This window comes from Callorhinus ursinus, unplaced genomic scaffold (assembly GCF_003265705.2).
Source record: "Callorhinus ursinus isolate GAN/ISIS: 27379988/994484 unplaced genomic scaffold, GSC_fseal_2.0 scaffold26, whole genome shotgun sequence".
NCBI lineage: Eukaryota > Metazoa > Chordata > Mammalia > Carnivora > Otariidae > Callorhinus > Callorhinus ursinus.
Window position 1 is genome coordinate 20,175,723 of NW_027397088.1, and position 23,560 is coordinate 20,199,282.

The 23,560-nt window shown below is 37.7% G+C and overlaps 1 protein-coding gene across 4 annotated transcripts in view; it reads left to right on the forward strand.

The window, feature by feature from the left end:
* Positions 1-23,560, forward strand: part of CDKAL1 (CDKAL1 threonylcarbamoyladenosine tRNA methylthiotransferase) — a 654,884-nt gene that overhangs the window by 11,911 nt on the left and 619,413 nt on the right. For all 4 annotated transcript variants that reach the window (XM_073877631.1, XM_025891077.2, XM_073877633.1 and 1 more), the window contains 2 exons: positions 5,342-5,519; positions 7,115-7,227. In XM_073877631.1, the coding sequence (XP_073733732.1) occupies positions 5,350-5,519; positions 7,115-7,227 (283 nt within the window). In that variant the 5' untranslated portion in view covers positions 5,342-5,349. The remainder of the gene's footprint in view (positions 1-5,341; positions 5,520-7,114; positions 7,228-23,560) is intronic.

Genomic DNA, 23,560 nt, shown 5'->3' on the forward strand with positions numbered 1-23,560 from the left:
GGCCCCCATCCTGCTGCCCCCCTCCCCTCTGGTAACCATCACTGGGTTCCCTAGAGTTAAGAGTCTCTTTCTTGGTTTGTCTCTTTATCTCTTTTTTTTAACCCCTTTACTTGTTTGTTTTATTTCTTAAATCCCAGGTATGAGTGAAACCTTACGGTATTTGTCTTCCTCAGACTGACTTATTTCCCTTAGTATAATACGCTCTAGCTCCCTCCACCTCATTGCAAATGGACAAGGAGTTCTTTAAGGGAGAGGAATACGATTGAGATAGTGAGGGGAGGGAGTGGGGTCAAGATACAGTTTTTTTTTCAGTGGGAGAAATAACAGCATGTTTATATCTAGATAGTAATGATTCAGTAGGGAGACAGTGATAATACAGGAAAAGGAGCCATTGCTGGGCGCCTGTGCTTGAGTAAGTTAGAGTAGAAGGGTTGTTTTTGGTAGGGGTGTGGGGGGGCGTACTGTTCATTCACAGGAACAGATTGGTGGGCAGAGTACATGGGCAGAGAACCATTTCCCTGTAAAAGAAGGAAGTCATCCATCTGTGCAGAATGTGGGAAGGGATCTGAGGGTCTGCTTCATTCAGACCTTCTGTTTTTGGTACCATCTTTAGCCTCATTAAGAGGAGATCTGTGAGAAATCAATTTTCAGAAAATTCCTAAGATAAATGAGTTTTACGTTCTTTACTGCAGTTTTTCACAGTCTTTGCTCTACTAATGAATATTGGGGTTCTCTAAGGAGGCAGAGTTTCCTAAATTTATTTGACACAGAACCATTTTTTCTTTTCACTGATCCTTCAAATTTCAAATAAATAGAACCAGTTTCATAAAGACTAACCTAGTTCATTTCTCCTTCTCTAATTTGCTGAGCTGGCCAGGGCTCTTGTGTGCAAGAGCAGAAAACCCAGTTTAAACTAATTTAAGCCACAAAGGGAACTTACTGGCTCACATGACTGGGCAGAGCAGGGCTTTGATCCTGGTGCTCAAATAATGCCAGTATGGCTCTTTATCTTTCCAGCTCATATTAGGCTTCATTCCCTAGGTAGTTTCTCCCTATGATGGGCAACATGGCCCCCAGCACCTCAGTTTGACATCCTCCCGACTTAGTCACTTTAGTGAAAGGGAAACCATCTCTCCTGTTAGCTCTGGCATAGAAGTCCTCTTGATCATTTTCATTGGCTGGGCTTGTCATGTCCTTCCCTGAACCAATTATTGTGGCCAGGAGGATGGTTTACTTTAAAAGCTTGGCTCATGTGCCCCATTCCTGTGTCCAGGGAAGGAGAAGGCCTGTGATTGGCAGCCCCACCACGACTGTTAACTACATTTTAACCAGTCCTTACGAGATTAGATTATTTCTAGTCTTTTGCTCTTACTACCGATGTAAAACTAGCTGAGCTTTGAACACAGGTTTGTCAGATTTACTGGGCATAATTTGTCATGGTTGTAAAGAGTGCATTACAGTAAAGGGCACAAAAGGATCCTGGCTGGAATCTGCTCTGTTAATTGAAAGTTGTTAATGGAAAGATGGGGGTCTGGCTAATGAAGAGAGGGAAAATTCGTCAGAGAGGCTTGAGACCAACAGAGAGTATTAGGATTCTTTTTTTTTTTTTTTTTTTAAGATTTTATTTATTTATTTGACAGAGAGAGACACAGCGAGAGAGGGAACACAAGCAGGGGGAGTGGGAGAGGGAGAAGCAGGCTTCCCGCCGATCAGGGAGCCCGATGCAGGGCTTGATCCCAGGACCCTGGGACCATGACCTGAGCTGAAGGCAGATGCTTAATGACTGAGCCACCCAGGCGCCCCAGAGTATTAGGATTCTTAATACTGGTTTGAGCAACCCAGATGAGGATTAGTAGTCATTTGGTGTATCTACGTTAAGTAGGTAGTCGAGTGCTGTGCAGCAAATGGGCTTGGGCTCATTTGGCATGGTTGTTGTTCTTTGGGTAAGTTAGCTTCTCTGTGTTTCAGATGGCTCTTTAAAGTGAGGATGGTAACACCACCAAACTCATGGAGTTGTGAATGGTTAATGAATGACTACTTGCTTCATGTCTAAATGTAGTAGTAGTACTCTTAGTTAGTGTACTCAAGTATATATTCCTTTTTCTTTCCAGATAATTTTTTTCTTAATTACTTTATTTTCACATAATTATAGAATCACTTTCAGTAATAAAAATTCCGTGGAGATGCTGTAAGTTTTCTCCAGTGGTAACATCTTGCAAAACGGTAATATAGTATCACAGCCAGGATACTGACATTGATAGGGTCAGGATGTAGAACATTTCCATCACTCCAAGGATCTCTCATGTTGCCTTTTGATAGTCACATTCACTTCTCTCCCAGTGGGCCTCTGCTTAATCCCTGGTAACTTCTGTTGTATTCCCCATTTCTGTAATTTTGTTACTTTGGTCTCAAGTAAGTTATGTAAATGTAACCATAGAGTATGTAACCTTTTGGTCTTGCCTCTATTCACACTGCATAATTCCCTGGAGATTCATCCAGTGTTGTGTGTATCAATAGTACATGTTTTATTGCTGAGTAGTGTTCCGTGGTAGTCTTCCACCCACTGAAGGGCATCTTTGTAGGTGTTTGTAGGTTTTGACTGTTACAAAGAAAGGTGCTATAAACATTTGTGTTGAGGCTTTTGTGGAAATACGTAAGCCTTTATTTCTCTTGGATAAACCCTCAGGTGTAATTGCCAGCTTACATGGTAGTTACATGATTAGTTTTTTAAGAAAATGCCCAACTGTTTTCCAGAGTGGCTGTGCCATTTTATGTTCCCACTAGGAGTGTGTGAGTGATCCAGTTTCTCTTCTTCCTTGTTGGCATTTAATGTTCTCACTGTTTTTTCCTTTAGCCATTCTGATAGGTGTCTAGTGATACCTTATTGTGGTTTGAGTTTGTATTTCTCTGATCGTGAGTAATGTTGACTATCTTTAAATGTGTTTATTTGCCTTCTGTATATCCTCTTAGGTGAAATGACTTTGTGTCTTTTGTCCATTTTCTAACTGGATTTTTTTTTTTTTTTTACTGTTGTGTGTGTGTGTGCGTGTGTGTGTTTTCAGATTTTAATTTTAAGTAATCTCTACACCCAGTGTGGGGCTCGAAATCACAACCTCGACGTCAAGAGTTGCATGCTCCACCAACTGAGCCAGCCAGGCACCCCTTTACTATTGTGTTTTGAATTCTAGATACCAGTCCTTTGTCAGATATGTGGTTTGCAAAAATTTTCTCCCACTCAGTAGCTTGATTTTTTATCTTCTCAAAGGGTCTTTTGCAGAGCAAAAGTTTAAAATTTTGATGATGTCTGGATTTATTGATTTTTCTTTTTATGGATTGTGCTTTTGGTGTCAGGTCTAAATTCTTCACCTAGCTCTAGGTCTAGAAGATTTTCTCTTACGGTTTTTCCTAAAAGTTTATAGTGTTATGTTTTACATTTAAGTTCGTGATACATTTTGAGTTAATTTTTGTATAAGATATGAAACTTAGATTGAGGTTCATTTTTTGTCTATAAATGTCCCATTGCTCCAGCACTAATAGAAAAGGTTATCTTTCTTTCATTGAATTGCTTTTGTACTTTTGTAAAAAATCACATGGGCATATTTCTGTGGGTCTGTTTCCAGGTCTCTTTTCTGTTCTGTTGATTCATATTTCTATTCTCCCACCAATACCACAGTCTTGATTACTCTCTCTGTATAATAAGTCTGAAAATTGGGCAGCCCACTTCCTCCCACTATTTCTTTTACACACTTGTTTCAGATATATTGATTTTTTTTTTTTTTTTTTTACTTTTCCATATAAATTTTGGAACAGTCTTATCTATGTCTATGTAACATCTTGCTGGGATTTTGATAGGAATTTGATTTTAAACTTGTATATCAGTTTGGTCTTTGACTAGTTGGGGGAGGGCCTGGAGGTTGATTACTGGTTGGTTGACTGGTTTGGAAGTCCAGGGTCCCTACCTGCCTTCTCTGGTTCTATCCTGTGGAGTGTTTTGGGGTGCCTCATTACAGCCTCAAAAGTAGAAATTAGGAGGTGGAGCTCTAGTTTTGTGTTTTGTGGGGTTTGTTTTGTTTTGTTTTCTGGAGTAGGATGGTTATTGTCTGAAAATTTTCGGTCTCTGCTAGGCTGCCCCTTTTCTGGTTCTTCGCAAAGAGAACAGGCTTCTGTGGGGGGGGGGCTTTTATTGTCTGCATCTATTGGGTTGCTGGCTTTTTCAGCTTTAAGTCTGGGATACAGTAGGCAAAAGAAACCCCAAGGAACTCGCCATAATGTTATTCCTTGGGTTCCCAGGTCCCTAGCCAGTTTACCTCTTTCTCTCTACCTTTTAAAGTCTTCTGATGTTTATTTTATATATAATGTCCCTAGTTTTAGTTGTATTTAGTGGGATGGTTAGGGAAAAGTATGTCTATTCTATCTTCCTGGAAGCTGTATCCACATTTTCTTAATTATAAACCTTTTTTTAAAGATTTATTTATTTATTTGAAAGAGAGAGAATGAGACAGAGCACATGAGGGGTGGAGGGTCAGAGGGAGAAGCAGACTCCCTGCCGAGCAGGGAGCCTGATGCGCGACTCAATCCCAGGACTCCAGGATCATGACCTGAGCCGAAGGCAGTCGCTCAACCAACTGAGCCACCCAGGCGCCCCTAATTATAAACATTTTGAACGTTCAGGAAAGTAGAATAGGATAAGGAACACCAACACACCTATTTCTTAGATTTAAGACTTGTAAATATTTTCCTATATGTCTTACTTATTCTTATTGTTTTAAAGTAAATTATAGGCATAATGATATTTAACCTCTAAATATTTAATATGCATCTCTAAAAAGATTTTCTAAAAATAATAAATAAAAAGTAAAGTGTATACAATGTCAAAAAATCAGACTTTTAAACATAAGGACAGTACTTTACATCTAATGATTTGCAGTAGTACCCTAATATTATCTAACACCCACTTCATATTCTGATGTTCCTAGTTGTCCGCAAAATATCTTACAGCTGGTTGGACAAAGTATGATATAATCAAGAACATGAATTACCTTTAGTTGTTACGCTTTTGAGTCTCCTTTAACCATGACCAGTCCCTCTCTTTTTTTTCTCTGTGATACTGGTCTGTTGAGGGGATAGATCCAGTTGAACCTTGGGATGTCCCATTATTAGTAGGATCTGTCTGATTGTTTCCTTGCATTTCTTTATCTTTTGGTGCTTTCTGTAAACCTGAGGTTAAATCTAACAGCTTTATTAGACTCAAGATCAGCAAGAATATTTCATAGGTGATACTCTGTTAAACAGATTTCTGAGGGACTCATGTGTTGCTGTCATTTATAACTTTCTTATATAGTAGAGAAGATGCCTTCTGCGTCCTGTGACACACTACTGGACGACATAGAAGATATTGTGTCACAGGGAGATTTAAAGCCACAAGATAGGCATTCTGCACGAAAGCACGTTGTTCCAAAGGCACGAAAGCGAAACACCCAAAAATATTTGCAAGAGGAAAACAGTCCACCAAGTGACAGGTAAGCTCTTGTTTTGAAATTATAGTCAGTATCCCTCCAGGGAAGATATGTGTGATATACATAATGTTGCTTTCTGAAAGTCTTTTGAACTTTTGAGAGTAGATATGTAGATTTATTTTTTTATTTGAATAGTTTTAAATTTAGCAAAGTAATTGCTTAAAAAAGAAAAAAAATGTCAGATGGCATGTTTCTTGAAGACAGGGCCAAGGGCACTATTTGGCACAAGCATAGGATCTCTCCCCTCCCCCCCCCCCCCCCGACCTCCACTGCCCCAGGATCTCTGATATTACTGTAGTTGGTATGGAATCTTGTGTTACTTCCAAATTAAAGCTTCTACTGGAAGTTTTAATTCTTATGAGACAGTGGTGGTTTGGTGGTTTGGGTATTTCATTTTTCTTAACAAATTTACAGATACTGTTGGATCAGCTAAAGGCACTGGGCACAAATAAATTCATACTGTTTAATCTGTTAGGTCTGTAATTGAGTGGAATTCTAAAACAATCTAGCCAGAAAGGATTATGCAGTTGTATAGCTTTAATATGCCTACATTTGTTTAGATAGTAAATTGTTGAAAAGTTTTAATACACTTGGTTATTTTGTTTGGAACAGTAAGCTTTTAAAATCTGTGAATTTAAACTTTTCTTAATATTTTAATGACTGAACTTTATCAAATTCATTTTGAATATGTCTTTAAGGTAATTTCTATTTAATTTTTAAATTATTAGGCCAGTCCAAATTGAAAGTCCTTTTTTATCCTTCCTAAAAATACTACATTTTTATAACTATTTTTATGTATGGAATTTTTTTTTTTTTATATTTTATTTATTTATTTGACAGACAGACACAGCGAGAGAGGGACCACAAGCAGGGGGAATGGGAGAGGGAGAAGCAGGCTTCCCGCTGAGCAGGGAGCCTGATGCGGGGCTCGATCCCAGGACCCCGGGATCATGACCTGAGCTGAAGGCAGATGCTTAACGACTGAGCCACCCAGGCGCCACGGAATATTTTTAATTATGCTACAGGGTGATAGTTTTTCTGTTTTGATTCAGCTATTTATATCTAAGTTATAAAATAAAGATTGTAACTGTTATATAGGAGTCAGTGAGCAGGTAGATGTACTTAGTTTTTCTTTATTTTCTTCTGTTGCTAGAACCATTTTCTTTGCTGTTAACTTGTATTTACCTTTCTATGAGTTTAACTTTGTGATAATACATTAGTATTGAATTTAAAATACAATTCTGAGCAAAAGGAGATCTTGTTACGTAGAGAGTCTTAATTTAAAATATAAGTCAGAGAAGGACCCTGGGATCATGACCTGAGCCGAAGGCAGACGCTTAACGACTCAGCCACCCAAGCGTCCCCAAAAAAGGAGATCTTTTTATGTAGAGAGTCTTAACTTAGAATTCTGTGGTTATTTTATCTTGATTATAGACTTAGTGTAACAATTGATTGTGGATTAAGTTGGTGCATTTCATGAATAGATTGTGAAGGGTTGCTTTGTGTTTTTGAATAATATGCCCAGAAATCATCTTGTGTTTTCTTGTTCTAAAAATCCCTTGATGAGACTTACTTTTTTTTAATTGATTGTTTAATAGCACTATTCCAGGCATACAGAAAATTTGGATGCGAACATGGGGTTGTTCTCATAATAATTCGGATGGAGAATATATGGCTGGACAACTAGCTGCTTATGGATATGAAATTACAGGTAATGAGATCTGTAATGTATTTTCTTGATTGTTTCAGAGCTAAATTTTTTAGAGATACGTATTTTAGTTTCAATAGTTAAAGCATATTTTAACATAATTTAATGATTTTAAGCCAAAACAAAATGATAGCTATTTTATACATTGGGTAATTACAGATATCATATTTTAAAATACTTCAAAAAACTATTTTGAAATGAATTTATACTTACAGAAAAGTAGTAAAATTACAGTTTGCTTATGTCCATTACCCAGCTTCCCCTAATATTAGCATCTTACATAACTGCACTGTACTTAATAAACTGGGCAGTTGACATTAGAGCAGTCCTTTTACCTAAACTGCATATCTTTGAATTATGCCAGTTTTCCCATTTACATTCTTCTTCTGTTCCAGGATCCAATCTAGGATCTCACTTTATATTTATTTGTAATGTCTCCTTAGTCTCCTTCAGTCTGTGACAGTTCCTCAATTTTTTTCTTGTTTTTTATGTCTGGACTGCTGAGGAAAACCAATGAGTTACTAGTTATTTTGTAGAATGCCCCTCAGCTTAGGTTTGTCGGATATTTTCTCATGATTAGAGTAAGGTTATGTATGCAGTCATGGCAAGAAGGGGACATTGAGTTCTCATTGCATCATATCAGGGAGTTTGTCATGAAACAGTATGTCTTATTACCAGTGGACTGTGTCTGCCATATTTCTCTATAGTAAAGTTGCTATTTTTTCTGATTGTAATTAGTAAATATCCTATTTCTCCTCAGCCTTTTCTCTACTAATTTTAGTATCTTGATAATTTTAGCATTTGTCCATGGAACTTGTTTTCAGCAGTCATTACTGTACTGTTTGTTGAGTGGTGATTCTCTGTTTTCTTTTCTTCCACACTTATTCATTGGGATTCTTCTGTAAGGAAAGACTATCCTTTCTCCCCTGTTTTATTTATATGTATCAGTATGGACTTACCTATTGATTTTTCTATTCTGTGGGTTATGGTCCAACACTGTCATTATTAATTCTGCTGCTCATATTGTTCCGGCTTTGGCCATAGGGCCTCATTCAGGCTGGCTCCCGTGTCTTCTCAACGTGCCCCCGTTCTTTTTGAGCACGTCCTTATTTTCTGACACCACAAGATGTTCTAGTCTCATATTTTCCCTTTCCCAGCCTTGGAAGCAACCACTTCTCCAGGGAGTTCTGATTCCTTTCATAAGAAGAATGGTGTTTAGAGCAAAATGAGAGCTGTGGACACTAAGTGTGTTCCTCGCTACCATGAAGTGTCCATGCTCCTAGGTGCTCTCAGTGAACTGAGCTGGGAAATACATGTATATAGTAACCGGCATGTATACACATCGATGTTACTGTATCTATCAGCATGTATATTAAATGGGGCCGTAATTTGAATACTTTGTGACAGGCACTGGCCCAGTGCTTTCTGTTTGTTACCTTACTTAATTTTTGGGAGATGAGGAAATATTGGTATCCGTAGTTTACAAAGGAGAATGGAGGGATTGTGTCCTACCTTAAATCAACCAGGTAGTGAAGCCTCTGTCACTCCAAAACACTGCTCTTGACCACTATTTTGTAGCTTCTAGTTGCCTCTGTCTGTGTGATTGGCAAAATCCTAGCCTTAAGATGGCCTGGGAGAGTTTGGGAGGATTAGAAACTTCTTACCTAGCAGTCTGTCTTTCAGTAACTAAATGATCCTAATGTCTTACTCTGTGTTTTTGATTACTTATTCTTTACACAGCGAAATCACCCTTAATAATTTTGTTCTTTAGATAAAAGTATCAAAATGTGCTTTTAGGACTTTTAGAATTATTTCTCTAAAAAAAAATTATTTTTCTGTATTCATTAGTAATTTTTAGTGTACGTTAGTGTGGGTTTGCCCTAATACATCCTGATGGTGCAGTTTGGGTATTCGGACAATAGCCTCTGAGATCATTTCCTAAAACATTACAAAAAACTGAGCTTGACTTTTCCTGGGTGGTGTTAAATATCTAACACGTTTTAATTTAAATTTTAGTCCATTAGCAATTTGTATTTGGTCTTATTACAGTACCTTTCTAAATAATAAAGGTAAAACAATAGTCCTGATGTATTTATACAAGAATACTAAGTTTTGGGGCGGCTGGGTGGCTCAGATGGTTAAGCGTCTGCCTTCGGCTCAGGTCATGATCCCGGGGTCCTGGGATCAAGCTTCACATCGGGCTCCTGGCTTGGCGAGGGGCCTGCTTCTTCCTCTCCCTCTGCCTCTCTCCCTGCTCATGCTTTCTCTCTCTCTCTCTCTCTCTCTCTCTCTCTCTCTCTCTGTCTCTGTGTCTCAAATGAATAAATAAAATCTAAAAAAAAAATACTAAGTTTTGTTATGTATACCCAGTTTTAGCTGCTTATTTGGAAATAGTGAAAAGGGAGGATCAAGGGAGCAATCACTTGAACATGAAATTTATTTTTCTTATTAATGTGGTATAGTACTTTTACATAGTTGCATTGCCTGTATATATTTGTATTAACATTATGTACTGTTGATTGTCCCCACTTTAGAAATTTATAGTCCGTGTTTATTTTATTTTTTTAATTTATTTTTTTTTTAAGATTTTATTTATTTATTTGACAGAGAGAGACACAGCGAGAGAGGAAACACAAGCAGGGGGAGTGGGAAAGGGAGAAGCAGGCTTCCCGCAGAGCAGGGAGCCTGATGCGGGGCTCTATCCCAGGACCCTGGGATCATGACCTGAGCCGAAGGCAGATGCTTAATGACTGAGCCACCCAGGCACCATATAGTCCGTGTTTAATTCCAGTCTGGCTTGCATGCAGCAGACTGTGGAATCACTTTTCTCACTGGTCAGGTGCTGTAGCCCAGGAAGAATGAACAATAGTAGCTTCTGTAAGACATTTAAAGGAAATCGGTACAGATTCTATACTTAGGTTAAATATATGAGATGAATGATTTCTGGGTTATCTGTGCCAGTAGTCTCTTCCATTACTGTGGAATGGTGGGAGTTTATAAAACTTATTATTGCTAAATAATTAAAAATATTTTATTGATCAAATGTAGACCTAAAATATTTTCTTTTAACTTTATAATTGATGTGAAATAGGTATAAAATATAGATTATGTGAAATATATGCAGATTTTTGGAAACTATATAAGAAATTCAAAATTAGCTCTCAGTTACCAATAATAGATATTTTTACTATTTGGGGACAAAAGAGAGATTATGTGGGTATATACTTGAAATTGCTTTTAACTATGTGAATCCAGGAATGTAATTATTCCATAGTGAAATCTCAGAGGCTTACTCTGAGCAATTAGCTCTTTGTCCAGTGCGTCCTTTTTTTTTTTTTTTTTTTTAAGATTTTATTTATCCATTTGAGAGAGAGCACAAGCAGGGGGAACGGCAGGCAGAGGGAGAAACAGGCTCTGCACTGAGCACGGAGCCCGATGTGGGGCTTGATCCCAGGACCTGAGATCATGACCTGAGCTGAAGGCAGACGCCTAACTGACTGAGCCACCCAGGTGTCCCTGGAGATACTTTAGATAGAGATACATCAGAGGGAGGAGAGATGCTGGAAAGAGGTGTTATGTTTAGTTTGTAGCTCTGCCTGCTGTGAATAAACATAGTATGTGCTTTTTGGTTAGTGGAAAAAAATCCATTGCAAGGCCATTGACTGAGGTTCTAGTTCATAGACATAAGAGAAAAATGTGAATTATATACATGGAATATTTGTGATAAGCTTACGTAGGTTGGAATAGGGCATTAGCTTGGGTGTCCCCAGTTTCAGAGAAATCGTTTTTAAATTGCTGGGCTTTTACAGTTCTTGATAGTTCCTTTGTATATTTGTATATCATTTATTCATTCCACAAGTGCTGTCTGAACTTGATGTGTTACAGGGTATAGTGCTAGGAGGTGGGAAGATGTGAACATGGACTAGCCATGGATTCCAGCAGGTGAAAAGTTGATTGTTTTTTGGCAGAGGAAAAGCTTGCTTATTGTGTGTTACATGTTAGAAGATATTTTCGTAAATGGCCAAGCTGTTAACGTATTCTCTTGTGACACAGTGAAGTAGGACCTGCTTTGTTAAAAGAGCTTTTACAATTTGTATTTTAGAAATGCTTTGTGATAATGTCAAGTCAGAAATAACATTTTTTTATCATGGAAAGTGTACTCTTTAATCCCCATCATCTTTTTCACCCATCCCCTACCCACCTCCCCTCTGGTAGCCATCAGTGTGTTCTCTAGAGTTAAGAGTCTGTTTCTTGGTTTGTCTCTCTTTTTTTCCTTTGCTCTTTTGTTTCTTAAATTCCACATGTGAGTGAGATCCTATGGTATTTGTCTTTCTCTGACTGAAGTAGTTCTCCTAACAATACTTTTTAGCTCTATCCACGTTGTTGCAAATGGCAAGATTTCATTCTTTTTTATGGCTGAATAACATTCTTATAGGAATGTGTGTGTGTGTGTGTTTGTGTGTGTGTATTCCTGTATATAGGAATTCATACACACACACACACGCCACCTCTTCTTTATCTATTCATCAATTGATGGACACTTGGGCTGCTTCCATAGTTTGGCTGTTGTAGATAATGCTGCTATAAACATAGGGGTGCATGTATCCCTTTGAATTAGGGTTTTCATATTTTTTGGGTAAATACCCAGTAGTGTAATTACTGGATCATAGAGTAGTTCTGTTTTTAATTTTTTTAAAAAAAGATTTTATTTATTTATTTGACAGAGAGAGAGATAGTGAGAGCAGGAACACAAGCAGGGGGAGTGGGAGAGGGGGAAGCAGACTCCCTGCTGAGCAGGGAGCCCGATGTGGGGCTTGATCCCAGGACGCTGGGATCATGACCTGAGCCGAAGGCAGATGCCTAACCATCTGAGCCACCCAGGCGCCCCTCTGTTTTTAATTTTTTGAGGAACCTCCATACTGTTCTCCACACTACACCAGTTTACATTCCCACCAACAGTGCAAGAGGGTTCCCCTTTCTCCACATCCTCACCAACACTGGTTGTTTCTTGTGTTTTTGATTTTAGACAATCTCAGAGGTGTGAGATGATATCTCATTGTAGTTTTGATTTGCATTTCCCTGATGATAAGTGATTTTGAACATCTTTTCATATATTTATTGGCCCTCTTTCTGTCATCTTTGGACAAATGTCTGTTCATGTCTTCTGCCTGTTTTTTTAATTGGATTATTTGTTTTTTGGGTGTTGAGTTGTATGTATGAGTTTTATATTTTGGATACTAACCCTTTATTGGATCTGTCATTGGCAAATATCTTCTTCCATTATGTAGGTTGCCTTTCAGTTTTGTTGATTGTTTCCTTTGCTGTGTAGAAGCTTTTTATTTTGATATAGTTCCAATAGATTATTTTTGCTTTTATTTTCCCTGCCTCAGGAGACCTATCTAGAAAAATAATGCTATTACTGATCTCAGAGAAATTACTGCCTGTGTTCTTTTCAAGGATTTTTATTGTTTCAGGTCTCATATTTAGGTCTTTAATCCATTTTGAGTTTATTTTTGTGTATGGTGTAAGAAAGTGGTCCAGTTTCATTCTTTTGCGTGTTGCTGTCCAGTTTTTGCAACACCATTTGTTGAAGAGACTGTCTTTTCCCCCATTGGATATTCTTCCTTTTTTGAAGATTAATTGACCATATAATTGTGGGTTTATTTTTGGGTTTTCTGTTCTGTTCCATTGGTTTATGTCTGTATTTATGCCAGTACCATACTGTTTTTCTTTTTTTTAAGATTTTATTTCTTTATTAGAGAGAGAGCATGAGCAGGGGAGGAGCAGAGGGAGAGGGACAAGCAAACTCTGTGCTGAGTGTGGAGCCTGTTGCGGGACTTGACGCCATGACCCTGAGATCATGCCCTGTGCTGAAACCGAGTCAGATGCTTAACTGATTGAGCCACCCAGGCACCCCAGTACCATACTGTTTTAATTACTACTGCTTTGTAATGTAACTTGAAATCTGGAATTATGATACCTCCAGTTTTATATTTCTTTTTCAAGATTGCCTTGGCTATTCGGGGTCTTTTGTGGTTCCATACAAATTATAGGGTTGTTCAAGTTCTGTGAAAAATGCTGTTGGTATTTTGTTAGGGATTACATTAAATCTGTAGATTGCTTTGCATGGTACAGATATTTTAACAGTATTTGTTCTTCTAACCCATGAGCATGGAATGTCTTTCCATTTCAGTAATCATCTTGAATTTCTTTCATCATTGTTTTATAGGTTTTAGAGTATAGGTCTTTTACCTCTTTGGTTAAGTTTATTCCTAGATATATTATTGTCTTTGGTGCAATTGCAAATGGGATTTTCTTCTTAATTTCACTTTCTGCTGCTTCATTATTAGTGTAAAGAAATACAACAGATTTCTGTACATTGGTTTTGTATCCTGTCACTTTACTAAATTTATCAGTTCTGGTAGTTTTTTGTTGGAGTCTTTTGGGGTTTTTATGTTTAGTATCATGTCATCTGCAGATAGTGAGAGTTTTACTTCTTCCTTAGCAATTTGGATATTTTTTATTTCTTTTTGTTGTCTGATTGCTCTGACTAGGACTTCCAGTACTGTGTTGATTAAAAGTGGTGAGCATGCACGTTCTTGTCTTGTTCCTGATCTTAGGGGAAACTGTTTTTCACCATTGAGTATGATGGCTGTGGGTTTTTCGGATAATGATTTCATTATGTTGAGGCATGTTCCCTCTAGACCTACTTTGCAGAGGGCTTTTATCATGAGTGGATGCTGTACTTTGTCGAATGCTTTTTCTGCATCTATTGAAATGATCATGTGGTTTTTATCCTTTCTCTTATTGATGTGACTTGTCACGTTGATTGTTGATTGTTTTGTGAATATTGAACCACCCTTGCATCCGGGGAACAAATCCCTCTTGATTGTGGTGTATGATTTTTTTTAAATGTATTGTTGGATTTGGTTTGCTAATATTTTGTTGAGGATTTTTGCATCTATCAGAATATAACATTTTATGTTTGAATTAAGAAAACCTCCTTGTGGAAACAAGTACTAGTTTCTATGGTATAGGAGATAATATTATAATTGAATGTCCAAAGTGGAAGCATATTTCCTGGACCTGGCCATTTAATTTGAAATAGCTTTAAATTTTAAGACTGAGATTAATGGGATATATTAGATTGGTATACCCAGATGTTTGTGTAAGGAATACATTCAAGGACTGCACTTATGGGTCAGTAGAATTTTAAGGACATTAAAGCTACATTTTTGTGTTTGAACTTGGATTTTTTGGAAATCACATTTGTACATAATTAAAATATGAATGCACATAAAGTTTCTTGAGAGGAAAAAACCCACTTTGCCTGCTTTTTAGTCTTTTTTTTTTTTAAGATTTTATTTATTTATTTGACAGAGAGAGGGAACACAAGCAGGGTTAGTGGGAGAGGGAGAAGCAGGCTTCCTGCAGAGCAGGGAGCCCAATGCGGTGCTCAGTCCCAGAACCCTGGGATCATGACCTGAGCCGAAGGCAGACGCTTAACGACTGAGCCACCAGGCGTCCCTTAATGTTTTTTTTTTTTTTTTTTAAGGAACTGGTTACCATGACATTTCACATTAATATCTTGAGCTTACCTATATAGTAAAAAGATATTAAGATGCGTAGACCAATTCTGTGGGAAGCTGAAAAAGCAGTGGACCTTCACCTTCAAAATGAAACTAAATGAAAAATGTATATTTTGCTTCTCTTAGGTGACACAGTATTTTGTGCCAGCTAATTCTAAGTGAATCAGGTTTTTTGTACACATTTTCCAGGCAAGGGAGTTGAATTAGTTGAAAGTCTACCCTGTTAGGCATTTCACATAAATTATTGCAAGGATCAGATGAAGTAACTTTGGCAGGAGGTTACCGCATATTTTAAGACCAGCAGATTGAGACTGGGAGACGGGAGACACGTGCTTTGCACACCTTCACCCAACTACTCTGTGCTAGAGTGGACATTGACACATGGCTGTCAGCATGACCACTGCTCTCTGCTTTATACCGTGTAGTCGCTCTAACTTGATACTTTGAAGGCAGGTCAGTATGGAAACCTAATATTGGGTAGGTTTTATTAGATAGGTTGTGGTTTTTTTTTGTTTGTTTTTTTGTTGCTTTTTACTTATTTATTTTTTTGCTGCCCAACATTTTGAAATTTCTCCTGAAAGACTTCTAGGACTCTTATGTGCAATCCTTATTAGAAGCCCCCCCCCCCTTTTTTAAATGTTGTTTTGGAGAAGAGAAAGGGGGATACTTACCACTGGAATCCATACCTCAGGAATATGCTCAGTTTCTTAATTTCAGCGCTGTGTTGGGAGTTGGAAATAAGCTATTACTTTAGTTATAGATAGCATTGTTGGCTGAGAGCTACCTGGTCCATTTCCACCTCCTTTATCATAACTGTAAAGTCATCTCCTGGTGGAACATAAATATAACATCTTCTTTCTTTTTTGCTTTGATCAACAATAATTACCTATGTTCATTTGGGGTTTACCATGTGCTGGGCCTCCATATTCCTTCATTTAATCTTCACAGTAATATGTGAACACTGGTACTCTATTTTTGTTAAAATTTTTTAAAGTTCTAGTTGGCACACCTGTTACATTAGTTTCAGGTGTGCAACATAGTGATTCGGTAGCTCTGTATGTTCTGCTGTTCTCACTACAAGTGTAGCTTCCATCTGTCACTCTTAGAAGACCATTGACTGTGTTCCCTGTCCTGTACCTTTTATTACTGTGACTCACTCATTCCATAACTAGAGGCCTGTATTTCCTGCACTCCTTCACTCATTTGCCCATCTCCCTATCCCCCAAATGAAACATCTTGATTTTTGTATTCGAGAATCTCTAGTGGAATTCAATGAAAGAATCATCAGCTGTCTTAGTGTAGGGCTCCGGCCTTCCACATAGAGCTCTTTAATCTAGCCTTCCTATTCCTTAACCATCACTGCTGTTATTTACCTGTGTATAATGTGTTACAGTTCATAAAACACATTCATCTCTATTGCTAATTTTGTATAGATTGTACCTGAAGATAAAGAGAGAACAAAGACTTTGTTTACCTAGGCTTTTAAAGAATTACTTAAAAAATCCTGACATTTAGGTTTCTGACTTAAATTACATATATTAGTAGTGAGTATTTACGATGAGGTATTAAGTTATGTGCTGAATAGATGTTTTATTAAGTGTAACCCAGAGTTTCCTTGGAGAAATTTTTTATTCTGTAGCTAAAGGTGATGTCTTCTGAAGTCCATCTGGAAATTATAGTGAAAATAAATTCTGTTCTGATGATTTGCAGAGTGTAATATAAGGGGTGGCTATCCACTCATAGATGCAGTTGAGTCTTAGTTTTAAAGCTCAGTGTTAAACAATAGAAAGGGTTTTTTGTTTTGTTTTATTTATTTTTAAAGGAAACAAGGTCTTTTGTACATTGAATGGGAACTATATCTTTTGATCTAACTTTCCTCTTCATGGGGGCATTTCAGGCTAATTTTATAAGCTTTTACTTTTTATATCCTCTGTGCTGGAAAACTATAGGCTTAAGGTAATTATTTAAAAGTACTTCCTGGGGTGCTTGGCTAGCTCAGTCGGTTAAGCGTCTGACTCAGGTTTTTGGGATTGAGCCCCAAGGCGGGCTCCTCTCTCAGTAGAGAGTTGGCTTCCTCTCTCTCCCTCCCTCTGCTTCTCCCTCCCGCTTGTTCTCTCTCTCTCTTTAAAATAAATAAGTAAATCTTTAAAAAAAATAAAAGTACTTCCAGTACTTCACTTTTTTAAAAAAAAAGATTTTATTATTTATTCATTTGTGTATGATGGGGTGGGGGGGGAGTAGAGAGAGATGGACAAGCAGACTGCACTGAGCGTGGAGCCCGATCCCACAACCCCGAGATCGTGACCTGAGCCGAAACCAAGAGTTGGATACTAAACCAACTGAGTCACCCAGGTGCCCCTGCCAGTAATTCACTTTTACCTTGCTCCCTGGTTCCTATGGCCATATTCATATATTAGGTTATTTGCGTGAACCACTAGGAATATTCTTCGTAAATCTTAATAATGGCAAAGATAACAAGAAAAATATTATTTCACATTGAAAGTTGAGAATTTTACTATAAGTAGTATAAGGATCTGACAGCATGGGTGGTAGAAGCAAACGTTTTTTTCAGGATGTGATTTAGGAAAAGTAATGGTGATGTACCTGTTATGGGAGAGATGACCGTTGTTATTGGATCACAGAGCTGTATTCTTTCTTCCAAATCTTTCCAGAAAGTTCAGCTTTCAAGGATAGAAGTCTGTCAGAGGTTTGGTAGTCTTCTTACCCTTTGACAAAAACAAAACAACTCGCAGTATTAAGATTGGATGCGCGAAAGTAATTTGGAGATCTCTGAATGTAAAATGAGACCTGTAGGCACGTTGCATTTTAGTATGTATAATAAACAGCTGGCTCTTCAGTAAAACTAGACAGCCTCTTTTTGACCAGACCTCATGTTACAGGAGGATGAAATTTTGCAATCCTATACTTGGATTTCTGGAATGGCTAGCTTGAGCCAGGAAAAGTCATTTTGTGATTGCAGAAGGAATTGAGTAAAGAAGGTTTGCTTTGGTTAGAAAGTGGATTGGGAATGCTAACAAAGTAAAAGATGCATTGGTTGAAGTTGAGGAAGATGAAGAGCGATCTAAGGGGGTTAAAATAGGATTTTGAAAGTGGGAATAGTTGAGAACAGGTTTGAAGAGAATTAAGAGTGTAAGAAAATTAGTGTTTGTGCATCTTGTATGTATATTAATGAAAGACTCCATCATTTGGAAGGATATGGACAAAGGGAACTGGAAAACCATTTATATATAATTCAGTCTTAGAAATGCTTCAGTTTGGAAGGCCATTGATATATATATAATCAATTGCTATATATTATGCATAACTTGCTTTTGTGGTCCCCTTGTAGAAGGTTATGGTCACCTGAAAATGGAGCCCAATTTGTACACCTCTCAAGGAAAGCATTGTAGTAAAGATACTGTGTAGCTTATGTGGCGTATTGTGATCAATGTTTGTCCTATAAGTTCTTTTTTTTTTTAATTTTAAACAACTGTAATGAAGTATAATTTACATTTTATTTACCCATACAATTTACCCATTTTACCTGGAAGGTCTTGTAAGGAGGTTGTCTTTATTTTAAAATGTGTCCAAGGTGACTGAGAAAGGGAGGAAAATTGCTTTTCATTACATCAGGAATTATATTATGCTTATATTGTAAAAACTGAATGGGATTCTCTAGTTAAGTCCCTAAGATTTAAATTTGATATGCTAACAGTTTTCTTTAAATTTTGTGATGCTTCAGTGGAACATAACATTTTAAAAATGTCTTAATACATTTTAACAGGGTGTTGGGACTCCTCATTACTGCTATATAAAATAGGGTGATGCTCATTTTTCTGATCTCTATATTCTAGTTTTCTTTTTCCTTCTTTAAATGGAGCATGGAAATACTTAGTTTCTGTTACTTTTCATCTCGTTGGCCCAAGAGTCTCTCTCTCTTTTTTTTTTTTTTGGAGGGTGTATTTTTTTTTTAATGTGTCTCCTGTTTTTAAAAAACGATTTTGAGAGAGAGTGAGTGAGAGAGAGAGCACGAGCAGGGGCAGAGGGAGAGGGAGAAGCAGACTCCCCGCTGATCAGGGAACAGGACGTGAGGCTCGATCCCAGGACCCTGGGGTCATGACTGGAGCTGAAGGCAAACGCTTAACCGACTGAGCCACCCAGGCGCCCCGCAAGAGTCTCCTTTATCATGTGAAGCACAAAACTACATGTCTTTGAATCTACAGTTTATTAAGTGGCATAATCACTAGTTTTGATTTTGTACCAAATGTTGGGTTATCTGTACAAACTAATTAGTGTCAGCCTTTTTTTTTTTTTTTTTTTTTTTTAATCCCAGGCATTATTTCCCTTCTGTTTGGGAGTAAACTTGCATGGTTAATTAGAATCTTCAACTTTTAGGCAGACAAAGAGAAAGTCTAGTTCATGCTTGTGAGTTCTACAATGTGTTGGTTCTAGGTCATAATTTTTCTTAGCCTGGTATTACATCCAAAGTGAAATACCAGTAATAGTTAATGACTTCTGTGGTAATTTATTTTGAAAAAAGTTTTGAACTCTTTCTCTGAGTTTTCTTACCTAGTAGATATGGGAAAGCTTTGTCCTTTTGTCTTTGGGAACTTGAATATCATCTTTCATCCTCTGCCACTTTCGGCCTGACCTGTTTAGGTTACTCAGTTCTTGTTCGTATGTCCGGTACTATGTAGGTGTTACTAATGGTTCAATTCGCATGTAGTTGTATTTTTGTGAATTAATTGCTGTGGGGTGCTAACTTGTGTGAAGATGACTTTTTTTTTTTTTTAAGATTTTATTTATTTGAGAGAGAATGAGAGAGAGAGAGCACGAGAGGGAAGAGGGTCAGAGGGAGAAGCAGACTCCCCGCTGAGCAGGGAGCCCGACGCGGGACTTGATCCCGGGACTCCAGGATCATGACCTGAGCCGAAGGCAGTCGCCCAACCAACTGAGCCACCAAGGCGCCCCAAAGATGACTATTTTAAAATTGCTGGCATTTTGGTATTGAACAACTTATTTTCCGCTTTAAGTATTTTAGACTTTTTAGGAGAGGAAAATCAACATAGGCCCAAAGATTTTCAGAAACTTGATATTTGCTTAATTGCTTAATGATCCAGATTACCTTTTGAGATTTTGTAAAACTTTATTTTGGATAATTTACTTAGAAATAGTCTGTGTTTAAATTTTAATTTTCTTTCTTTAAAGAGTAGATGATAATTACCATGGAAGCTTCACTTAAAAGTCTGTTTTTTGTGTTACTGTCTTTGTTTTTTGGGAAAAACCTTTTTTTGAGATATTGACCCTTGAATGTGTAAAGTAGTGTTGGCTCTTTGTGGCCTTGAACAATTCACTGGGTTTGGATTAAAGATAAGATGTATTTTTAGCTCTCGGACAATAGGTGGCAGTATTCTATTGCATGATCACTGCAGCTGTACTGTGATAGATGAAAAGCGAATTTCATGTTACAAAAGTCTTCCTATAAAATTATTAGAAGTCATTAACTTTGTTGACACCTTATTTTTTTCTAATGTACTACTTTTTAAACTTCGTAGTAGTATTTATGTAAGAATTAGACAAGTTGACCTTCTCAGAGGTAGCACAGATTGTGTACAATCTGCTTGCAGCATGTATGCTGGAGACCAGATGTGAAGTTACTCGTTCATGGACTCACTGCTCGACACTTCATAGCTCTTGCCCCTGCCTGTGTTTGTCCTCGAGTGTGGCGGTTGTCCTCTTGCCCACGGGAGCTTACTCACGTGGGAGTTTTTGAATCTGAGGACAAATATTTATTACTTTTACCATTACATTGCTTGGACACTTTCTAAAAACTAACCTTTGCATAAGATGCATTTTGAGTAGTTCATTAATCTTCAAATCTGTTAACATATGTTAAGGTTAAAGAAGCTTAATACTAAAAGAGAATGCCATAAACTACAGCCCTTTAAAATTTCCCACCATTCCCACTTGACCAATGTGTGTTTGATGGTTAATTTAAGGGGAGGTGATTTGAATATCCAGGCATTTGCAGAGACTTTCCTTTTGGTCCTTTCTTTATTGTAGCTTGGTGATTCTCAAATTTAAGAGTTTCTAAGAATTTTTATAATGTTACAGACATAGATTTGTGTGTGTGTGTGTGTGAGTGAGAGAGAGAGAGAGAGAGAAAGAGAGACAGTTGTGACTATACATATTAGATCAGCTAATTTCATCATTTTAGGTCCTGATTCTAAGTGTATAGACTCTGATTGTATATAACTCTGCTTGTGCTGCCACATTCCATTTGTTCCCCTGGCTTCGAGGCAGAGAGGAAGTGGTCCCTCAGTTAGTCGCTGTCTGTTTTACATGTGCTCTCCCAACGTATGTGAGTTCCTTCTACCTTAGTCATCTTTACCTTTGACATCTCAGAGACAAATGTCGCTCAGTTTTCAGGAGGAGACTGTAGCCAGTCACTAACATTAAGCTAGACCGTGAAAGCAGCTCCTGCCGGGTACTAGCCGTATGACTGGACAGACGACAATATCTCTGTGCCTCAGTACCCTTATTTACTTAATGAAGACAGTAGTAGTCTTTTCTAAAGATTAAATGTATATGTATATGTAGAGTGTTCAGTGTGTGTTTGGATTATCATCATCAATTATTTTTAAAAAAGATTTTATTCATTCATTTGACACAGAAAGAGAGCACAAGCAGGGGGAGCTGCAGGCGGAGGGGGAGGGAGAACATGGGGCTTGATCCCAGGACCCTGGGATCATGACCTGAGCCAAAGGCAGACGCTTAACTAACTGAGCCACCCAGGTGCCCCATGGATTATCATTATTATTATTAAGCACAGGACCTGGCACAGAGTAGGAATTCAATGTAAGTGCATTAGTGAACCAGTAAAAATGCTATTTTGACTATATCGAAGTAACTTTATTCTTCGTATCTTTATAGCAGAATAAAACATTAAAGTATATTCTAAAGGTTAAATAAATGTAGGGTGTGCTCGCATGCGTGCCTGCATGTGTGTGAGTCCCTTGAGTTTTTCTGTAGAATCCTATTTAGGTTTATGTCACATCCAGTCTGTGTAGTCTTGACAGGTCTTGGAAAAGATACTCATACTATCACTTTTCCTGACATGGACACTGCAAATTATATTGAATCAGAAATCTAATTTAATCCATCCTTATTAAATTGTGAGCAGTAATTGCTTTCAATTTAATGGGATTGAATTCAGTACTAGAAATTTTGATGTTTCCTCATACCTAATAAAATTTGGTTATATATATTTCCATATATTTGTGTGTATGCCTGTGCAGTCACAGAGAGAGACAGGTGATCTTAGAGTATTACTTGTACTCAAATGTTGAGTTATTTGTGACAGTTGATAAGGGTGCATAGTATAAGGATGCCAGTGGGAAAGGCATTTACTCATTCTTTTTTCCCTTTCTACCCAGGAACGAAAGCAGGCAGAGCAATAAAACTAAGAGTCCTCAGAATGGGATTTTCAGCCATTCAGAAATAGGGGAAAGCAATGAAGAGTCTCTAGAGAAGATGCAGAATGTTGTTTACTGTTGAGGGTGAGCAGCCAGCCCTTGTAATGATGAGAAAAGAGCTATGGGCTGAAATGAAATCCTTCTAAAAAACTTACTCTTAGCATGTTTTTGCTTGATCCTTCCCACTAAGTCATTTTTAAAAATAGCTCAGTTTACCAACTTTCATGTCTTACACTGTGCCTTTTTCTTGAATATGTTATGAATAAGAGGTGAGGCTAATTCATGCACTAAATGCATTTCTGGGTTAAGGTCTAACTGTTGCATGGGATTGTGAGGTGGTGTTTCAGGGAAGAAGTAGGGCCCTTGGCCCCTCCCTCTGGCTCCCTCACTGATTTGACTCTTGCAGTGTTTTCCACAACCATTTTTTAGCCATCATCATGTTAGCTTTTGTTTTTTTTTTTGTTGCTGTCTTTTTAATTGAGTTGCTGTGTCATTTAAGATGGAATCATTACATATTAACTGTGATTTTGAAGTCACTGTAAGGAAGTACTCCATGAGTGCAGTTTGAGTAAAATCCATGGTAAAAAGTGAATCACAGATAAAGATCATTGGGAATATTTTGTGCTCTTTGTGTGAGAGCTGAGTTGTTAGCTAGCTTGGAAGAACGAAGGACCTGTGAGGATGTTCTAGAGTACGTATGTTATAGGTCTAACAAAACCAGTTAGGAAGTCGCTGCAAGATGTAAAAATGGAAGACATTGAAAATGGTACACAGACTTCTAAATATGAGATCAAATTAAGGCAGAGAAACTTTAGGGGAGAGTATTTGAAGCTTATTTCCATCTCTTTAGTAGCAGTTTTTAATCTTGTGACTTAGGTGAGTTGCAAATCACGTGCAAGCCATAAATCTCCTGGGGTGGGGCGGAGAAGGTAGTGAGGAGGCTTTAGTTTCCAGTGAAGGTTTTCTAATCAGCTTGGAGACAGGAAGAAGACCGTATTGGGTGAAGGGTTGTTGGTGGTTGTGTTTGTGGTGTGTAAACTGCTCTGAGTGTAGTCCATGTTTGTGTATCCTTCATGGAGGAATGTAAACATAGACATGTTCCCATTTGCACATGTCTGCAAAAAACATTATAAAAGCAAGAACTATTTTGCAAAATCTTACACAGGGTAGAAATGTGTGCATTAATTGCAACGTAGGATAATTCTAGGATTTGACTTATTCTATAATGTTTTAGGAATTAACGTAGGAATTTAAAATCTAGCAATTTTGAGC